Genomic DNA, 9,001 nt, shown 5'->3' with positions numbered 1-9,001 from the left:
ACCACGACATAATACCATGCTAGTGAGAACCTTATGACTCCACTTTCCTTCTAGCAAGAGAAGGGATAAAGAAACTACGTGCATGCTCATTCCAGTCGGTCTGACATTAGCAGAGACATCAGTATCTCCTTCTTCCCAAACCAAACGAGGGAAGCCATTTTGTGGAAGGACTTAGTATACCAGAATCTGATTCTCAGAAAAAAAAACAAAAACAAAACAAAACCAAAAACTAGGAATCTAGTGACAAAACAAACCTCATTCAAGTTCAAGAAAAACGGTTATCTAACAGAAATATAGAATGTGAATTTTAAACAACAGCGTACTTGAAACTAAACAATAAATCTATTGGGGGAAAATTAGCATATGATCATCAGAATAAGATAATGTAATGAAAAACTTTATCCTGAAATAAGGAGACAGCAATACTGCATAAAGCTTCATTCGATTCATTTTGAATACCTAAAATACGTATGCACATCATGTAATGTTCTACTACCTAGTAGATTATTAAGAAATGATCAATTATATACATCCAAATACCACTTTTTTGCCATGAATAAAATAATCCATCTCAGGGAAAAAATGTATAGACTGAAGTGGTCCAGAGAATTTGTTAAATCTATCCTCCACTTCCAGAAAGAACTAGAGCATACCTACATTTTAAAAATAAGTATTAGTTTAGAGGAAAATCTATGATTAAAATAACTTAAGGGACCTACTCACATGAGTAAATAGGTGACAACATTTCAAGAGGGAGTTAAGCATCATGCATTCCAGTCCTGCTTTGATACGGAAATGCTTTGTGGCCACTTAGCTTCAGAGACAACTCATCTCCGAAATGGTCCTAATAATATGTGTTTAACTTATTTCACAAAAGATAATTTGTATTTGTAAACTATCTAGAGATAAATAGATTATGTTAATAATACTTTGAAATCTCATAATAACTCATCTAAGAAACTCAAGCTTTATAAACCATTAAACTGACAATGTTCTCTGTTTTTCTTGTTTTATTCCTGGGAAAAATGAGCAAAAGATTAAAAATTTGACCAGGTCACAACAAAATCAGTAAAAAGTCTCTAAATAGGAACTGTATCTAGGTTATTATGCACTGTTTTAAATCTAAGCTGATGGTCCAGTTATAGCTTTGTATTTATTATTTATTTTTAAATATTTTTGATTTAGAAAATCCATGCAGTCCACTAAATGTTATATACGTTTTAGTGACAATAATGTTGGATGTTTTCCAAAGTATTCAGTATCCACAACATTGAAAAATATCATTCAGAAAAAAATTACTGTTTCAAAACTAAACCCATAATTAGTTAACCAATCAATTTGTATCATTATAGGTGATAGAGACTTTACCCTGTCTGATATGTCCACTTTATTATAATAATTTAAACAATTAACATTTAAAAATGTTTGTGCCTTTCAAACTGTCTTACAGTCATTCATGATTGGAACTGCTCAACATTCATTTGAGACTGTTCGATACTATTATTTTCATTTGCCCAGTAGGGAAATGATCCAAGCCTGGATAACTTTCCAGGGCATCAAGGCAAGAGAATAAAGAGTACTTCCCTGTGATAACTTATCTTCTCTCTAGGGTACCATAAGTACTGGTTTTCTAGGTAATGATGAAAATACCTCCCTCCTTATATATTTTACTCCTTGCTAATCAATATGATGCTCACTTCTCAAAATAATTCCTAATGTCTTAAATACATACATTTAAACTAAAAGACAGTAAACACTATTTAGGGGTAGGGAAGTGAACAATTTGGAGACTCTTAGTTGAATTGATATCCTACTCCTGCCTGGACTGAACCAAGAAATCTCAATCAAAATAATTCTCCACCACGATGACATATTCATGAATTATATTGAAATTAACAATAAGCAAGACTGCAGGATTTCTGTTACTTCAGTTCTCAATTCAAGAAATGGTAGATTTCTTTTAAAATCTCCCACTACCAAAAGATCAATAGATGCTGAGATTCTCTGGTGTCAGGAAGAAGGAAAACACACACCCAGACACCCAGTGCAGTGGCTTACACCTGTAATGCTGGCTACAGGAGGCTGAGCTGGGTGAGGCTGAGGATCCGAGGCTGAGGATCACTGGAGGCCAGGAGTTCAAGACCAGCCTGGGAAACATAGCGAGACCACATCTCTTAAAAAAAGGAAAAAAGAAAAATAAAAGAAACAAAGAAAGGAAGAAAGGAGGCACTCAACGAAGTGGGAATACTAGAAATACTCTATGAGCATTAACAGGACAAAAGTAGGAGACATTTCTCATTGGAATTATTAATTCTTTGTTATATGTGACGGGGAGACTCTAGATTCTATTAATAGTCCAGTGGTCAAAAAGATGCATATTTAGTCATATTTAATTTTGGCCTTTGAGGCTATGATTTAGTTTTACTTCACCTGGCACCATTTTTATATATAAAAAATATCCTTGGGGCACCTTTCCACCTACAGACTGGACGCTGTTAAAAATCACCCAATTGTGAAAAACAACAATTAGGATGCAAGTAAATTTTATTACAGACTGGCATAGTCAAGACTGAAATGACCCAGTGAATCCTATAAAAGGCCAAGGGAGCTAACGTGTGTGGAAGGTGAACTCTGGCTTTGCTCCTCTCTTTGGCAAGGGGTTGCCCGTCTGTGCTGCCGCCATGTCTTTTCGACTTTCTGGTGGATCCAGGCGGATCTGCTCGCGAACTGGGTCTGGTAGGCTGTCCGGTGGAGGAACAGGCTTTGTGGCTGGGAATGTGTGTGTTGGGTCGGGAGCAGGAAGCAGCTTTTCTTGTACTCTTGGGGGCATCTCTTCTGGAGGAAGCTTCTGCAGTAGTGGTGGAGGGTTGGGAAGTGGTGCCTGTACTGGTTTTCTTGGCAATGAGCGCAGCCTCCTCTCTGGGAATGAAAAGGTGACCATGCAGAATCTCAATGACCGCCTGGCATCCTACCTGGACCATGTGCGTGCTCTGGAGGAGGCCAACGCAGACCTGGAGCAGAAGATCAAGGGCTGGTATGAGAAATGTGAGCCTGGCTCTTTCCGGGGACACAATCATGACTATAGCAGATACTTCTCAGTCATTGAAGATCTTAAAAGGCAGGTAAGAAATAGGGATTTGCATACTTTTACTACAGACTTTGTGTCTGGATAATTTAAAGAAGAGAAAATATAAAATGTGTTTAACAAATTTATGTGATATAGGATTTGTTCACTCGGTATTTCCAGTGCTAAGTGCAGTACCTGGCAATAAAATCTTGTAGAATTAAATAATGAAAAAGAAATCATTTCAAAACAGATATATTCACTTTGTTTTTCTTATATTTAGCTCATACCATTTTTATCAAAAGTAATAAAAGTACCTATGTGGCACTTAAGTTTCATCATACAAACTTTTATCAAAAGTAATAAAAGTACCTATGTGGCACTTAAGCTCTGGATGCTTATTATCTGAAGAAAATCCAGATTTCTTTAACATAGAAAAAAGATACTAAAACAGATGTTTGACAGATTAAGAAGATATAAAATCACACTGAAATCTGGAGCCTCCTTTGACTTTTGGTAATCAACATTTTTCATAATCTTCCCTATTTAGATTATTTCTGCAACCACCTGCAACGCCAGCATTGTTCTACAAAATGACAATGCCAGACTGACCGCAGATGACTTCAGGCTGAAGTAGGTGAAAACAAACTAATTAATTATATGAATAAAAGTTAAAATATTACAGTTGGATTAAGGAATATATATTTTGCTTTGAAAACCAAAATGTTTTTCTAAAGCCAGACTAGATAAATAAAGAAATTGAATTAAATACACCCTTATAAAAAGAGCTATCATGGTTGGATACAGTAGCTCATGCCTGTAACCCCAGCACCTTGGGAGGCCAAGACAGGCGGATCACTTGAGGTCAGGAGTTCAAGACCAGCCTGGCCAACATGGGAAGACCCCGTCTCTACTAAAAGTATACACAGAAAAACATAGTCAGGCATGGTGGCGCACTCCTGTAATCCCAGCTACTCGGGAGGCTGAGACATGAGAATCCACTTGAACCTGGAAGGCGGAGGTTGAGTGAGCTGAGATGGGGCCACTGCCCTTCAGCCTGGGTGACAGAGTGAGACTATCTCAAAAGCAAACAACAACAAAAAAGAGCTATTACATTTTTTAAAATCTAAAATCTAGCAATATTGTATTTAATTGTTAAGCGCATTGGATGACAAAAATCAACTCTGAAGAAATAACATCCCCAAAATACAATTCATGAATTGTTAGGTATCTCAAACCATTTTAGCAGTTTGCCATTGCAAGAAGCTTCAGGAGCATGTAGAGAACATCATGTCTTTCAGCATATGAAATGCCTTTAAAAGTTGTGCTTTGCACCTGCCTATGATGACAACTCCCAGGTGCCTTACTAATCTTTCAGGTATGAAAATGAGCTGGCTCTGCACCACAGTGTTGAGGCTGACACCAATGGTCTTCGCAGAGTGTTGGATGAGCTGACCCTCTGTACAACCGACCTGGAGATACAGTGTGAGACCCTCAGTGGGGAATTGACCTACCTCAAAAAAAATCACGAGGAGGTAAGGAAGCCTGCAGAGTGGCTTCATATAGTGTCTAATTTCCTTCTTCAAGTCCACTGTTCATTTCATAGCAGGGCATGAACATCAATCAAAATCCTCCACTGAGGATGAATACCAATCCCTTTTCTAGGAGATGGAAGTCTTGCAGTGTACAGCTGGGGGGAATGTGAACGTGGAGATGAATGCAACCCCAGGAGTGGACCTAACTCTCCTGTTAAACAACATGAGGGCTGAGTATGAGGCCTTGGCTGAGCAGAACTGCAAAGATGCTGAAGCCTGGTTCCATGAGAGGGTAGGTCTATGGCAAATTACAAAGGGCTTGCTCAGGAGACAATCAGGCCGGTCACTAACCCTTTCGACAACTACACTTCAGAGTGCAACGCTGCAACAACAGATTTCCAATGATGAGGGAGCAGCCACAGCAGCCAGAAATGAGCTGACCGAAGTGAAACGCAACCTGCAAACCCTGGAAATAGAACTTCAGTCCCTCATGGCTGTGGTATGTAGGAATCACCATTGAATTGAATCTATGTGTGAATATGTATAAGTCAATACAGATATAAAAATGTATATAACACCAAGTACGTATAACCATTTACATATGACTAAAAGTATAAAATATATTAAATATCAAGAATTCTGTCCCTAAATTCACCAATTCCAAAACTTGAAAAATGCCTTTTTACAATAGAGGAATTTTTTTTAAATCTTGCAAATGTTGATTTTCAATTAAAAATATTCAGACCTTATACAAATAATTATTTCTACCTTGAGAATATTTAAAATATGATCATGCTGGTCAAGCACAGTGGCTCATGCCTGTAATCCCAGCACTTTGGGAGGCCAAGGCAGGTGGCTCACTTGAGGTCAGGAGTTCAAGACCAGCCTGGCCAACATGGTGAAACCCCATCTCTACTAAAAATATAAAAATTAGCTGGGTGTGGTGGTGGGCACCTGTAATCCCACATACTCAGGAGGCTGAGGCAGGAGAATCACTTGAACCTAAGAAGAGAGGTTGCAGTGAGCCAAGATCGTGCCACTGCACTCAGCCTGGGTGACAGAGCAAGATACCATCTCAAAAAAGTAAATAAAATAATGTAAAATGTCCATGCCATTTCTCTTCTACACAATGAAGCTTTGCTTTGTTTGTCTTTCAGAAACATTCCTATGAATGCTCCTTGGCTGAGACTGAAGAAAATTACTGCAATCAACTCCAGCAAATTCAGGATCAGATCGGGCTGATGGAGGAACAACTGCAACAGATTCGAACAGAAACAGAAGGCCAGAAGCTGGAGTATGAACAGCTTCTTGATGTAAAAATCTTTTTAGAAAAAGAAATTGAAATTTATTGCAACTTACTAGATGGAGAAGAAAGGTAAATATTAACTTGCAGAAAAAAAAAAAAGTCTCCCATCAACTAGGTTTTCTCACAGTATAGGTATGCCAATATTGCATCCTAGAATTTCCTACTCTAGAGATCACATATATTTATCCTCAGGAATGTATATTATTGCAGCCAAGTGAAATTAAAACATGCAGAAATTTGAAAATCAAATTTCTATGTATGTAAAAATGTTTGTATGTATAATAATATAAAGGTCATTTAAGTATAGAATATTTAACAATTCCAATACTCCAATTCAAGGGGAAACTTGCTTTCTGTGATTTAGTGTGTAAGCACATTTCTTATAAATAACTCACTCTCTTTTCTTATCACTTCACTAGTTACCCCACATGTACCTTGTATTAAAGGTGAGCGATGAAGACATAGGAAGAATTAATTGGAGAAGCACCATAGTTTCTTAGTCAATAGCAACAGCCCTGGAATTGCAGCCCTAGCTGTGAATCAAATACTGGGTGAATTACAAGCGCATTGTTTAACCTTTTCAAATGCAGTTTCCTCGTTGGTGAAATTGCGATAACGCCAAAACCATACTTGTAACAAGTCTTAACCATAATGTCTCCCTACGCAGCATACACAGAAAAGGTATTTGTGACAGTGGCATACACAGAAAAGGTATCTGGTAATCACTGCCTATTACTAGATGCTTGCCCATGGCCGCATAGTGAGGAGGTAACGTCTTGCACACTACAAGGCCCATCAGCCTTCTGCAGCCTATTCTCACAGGAACCCAACAGTGATTGCTCCCTCCTCAGAACAAAGCACTCATTATACCACTCACTTTTCACTTAATTTACAGCACTTTTCAAGTTATAGGTAATTTTTAGCATGTGTATAATTTTTTCCAACCGTAAAAACTGTGTTTTGGTCCTATATTTTCTGCAGCACCTAGCCCAGCAACACTTTCTTCACGGTAGGCACTCCAAACACATTCATTGGCCAGTTGATTGAAAAGTCAGAGTGAGAAACATTGCTAGATGAAAGAGGTGATATCTGGTCATGAGAAAATTTCTATTCATAAACATCCATTTCATCTCTTCTTTCACTATGTTGAAGTCATGAAAAGCTTACTAGTGTCCCTTAAGTATATGAGGAATTTGAATCTTGTTGAAACTAGAATTCCAAAATGCTTATTTCCAATTTAGAGGTATTTATAAGCTCACTAAGGAAAGAAAAAAATGCAATAATTTACTCTTCTCTTCACAGAAAAAGCAAATCCACATGTTACAAATCAAAAGGATGCAGGCCTGTGAATTCTGGAAATCAAGGCAAAGGTATAGATGGTTTTTTTACCTGGTGTAACTCCTTAAACTCCATCAATTGTGTTAACTAAGTTATTTATTTGTTAACTAAATAAAATTTGTTTTTAAGTTTACTCGTGGTGAATAAAGGCATGAGGGGTCATTATTATAGTTCTTAACATTTGTATTTTATATTCCTGTAGAACAACAGATGTGGTCAAATTATTAAATTACTGAGTGAGGAATTAATCCCACAACATATTTCTTACCTGGAATGTATTATCTTTCATAGTTTCAATACTTTGATAAAAGAGCTACTTATCTTAAACCACAAAAATAGGGCAAGCTGGTATTTAAAAGAAGACATTACTTGCAGCCAGCCTTTACTGCCTGATACTTAGATTGTTTTAATTCATGTTTAATTTATGTTTTCAAACACCCATTGCTCTAAAAACAGTGGCAAATATAAGAGAGATAGTCCTGGTTCTTGCTAAACACTGACTTCAAACACAGTATTATATATCAATTTACTGCAGACTTGCAAAAAACATTTTAAAAAAGCAAACATTTTTTAAAAGGTGCGGTGGCTCATGCCTGTAATCCCAGCATTTTGGGAGGCCAAGGCAGGTGGATCACTTGAGGTCAGGAGTTTGAGACCAGCCTTGTCAACAGGGTGAAACTGCATCTCTACTAAAAATACAAAAATTAGCCAGGCGTGGTGGCAGGCGCCTGTAATCCCAGCCACTTGGGAGGCTGAGGCAGCAGAATCGCTTGAACCTGGGAGGGAGAGGCTGCAGTGAGCCAAGATCATGTCACTGCACTCCAGCCTGGGTGACAGAGTGAGACTCCTCAAAAAACAAACAACCAAACCAAAAGCATACCTGTTATGGCTAAATATTTTTCAACCTGTTAAAAAATGACCACTAACGTTTTATTTATTTTATTTCAGACTCAGCAAAAGAAACTATTGTCAAAACAGTGGTTGAGGAACTGGATCAAATAGGCAGTGTCCTTTCACTGAGAGTCCACTCAGTTGAAGAAAAGTCCTCTAAAATAAGCAACATTACAGTAGAGCAACGAGTACCTTCTAAAGCACCATAAGGAGAAAAACTTATTAAAAAAAAAAAAAAAAAGGGAGAGAAAGACAGAAAGAAAGCCTGCCTTTGCAAAAACCCTACTGATTAAATAACCTAAGGGAATTATTCATTTCTGTTCTTAAAGATAAAAGGGCTAGAATTTGTTCTCCTTCTCTTCCTTTTCTCACGTTCTATGCATGTAATCCTTTTCCAGAGAAGAAAAATCCTGCTCTGTCCCTAATTTTTGTTTTATTTTGGGGGTCTTTTTTGACATTTCATTAAAAATTCTTCTGTTGCAAGTTATTTTTAAATATCTGGTTCTTATTAATTTCTAAAGTTGATCCCAATGTGACAATACTAAGGACCTGCTAATAAAATAATGTGTTTCATTTCATAGTCACAGTTACCTCAATTAATAACAGAATAAGGTGTCAAGAGCACTAGCACTAATGTCTGGTCCCAAATCTGTCCCTGGTTAACCATGTGAATAACTTGATCTTTTTGGGTTTGAGTGTCTATGGACATAAAATAAGGAGATAATACCCACTGATCACTAGGACTTGTTTACCCTTACAATACCTTGCCTGGGTGATCAGCAAATGTTTGTTGTAAAATCTGAACCTGGAAAGCTATTTTTCCATTTTCCAGCACATGCATCTCTCTGCCCCTACCATGGTGATGAC

At 37.5% G+C, this 9,001-nt stretch overlaps 1 protein-coding gene across 1 annotated transcript; it reads left to right on the top strand.

Moving 5' to 3' along the window:
* The first annotated feature begins 2,619 nt into the window (after nucleotides 1–2,619).
* Nucleotides 2,620–8,343, top strand: KRT26 (keratin 26). Its single transcript, XM_005584114.4, has 8 exons — nucleotides 2,620–3,122; nucleotides 3,615–3,697; nucleotides 4,443–4,599; nucleotides 4,730–4,891; nucleotides 4,973–5,098; nucleotides 5,757–5,974; nucleotides 7,208–7,275; nucleotides 8,192–8,343. Exons 1-8 carry the CDS (start codon nucleotides 2,682–2,684, stop codon nucleotides 8,341–8,343), a joined length of 1,407 nt encoding a protein of 468 aa, XP_005584171.3. The 5' UTR covers nucleotides 2,620–2,681.
* The last annotated feature ends 658 nt before the right edge of the window (nucleotides 8,344–9,001 follow it).

This window comes from Macaca fascicularis, chromosome 16 (genome assembly GCF_037993035.2).
Source record: "Macaca fascicularis isolate 582-1 chromosome 16, T2T-MFA8v1.1".
NCBI classification, from domain to species: Eukaryota; Metazoa; Chordata; class Mammalia; order Primates; family Cercopithecidae; genus Macaca; species Macaca fascicularis.
This window is presented reverse-complemented; position numbering and strand designations above follow the sequence as displayed.

What these genes read in the sequence shown, in the direction of transcription:
- KRT26 (XM_005584114.4), top strand. Translation starts at nt 2,682, where the DNA reads ATGTCTTTTCGACTTTCTGGTGGATCCAGGCGGATCTGCTCGCGAACT. An exon ending in TTGAAGATCTTAAAAGGCAG is followed by an intron (nt 3,123 to 3,614) that starts GTAAGAAATAGG and finishes TTCCCTATTTAG; the next exon opens with ATTATTTCTGCAACCACCTG. An exon ending in AAGCCTGGTTCCATGAGAGG is followed by an intron (nt 4,892 to 4,972) that starts GTAGGTCTATGG and finishes ACTACACTTCAG; the next exon opens with AGTGCAACGCTGCAACAACA.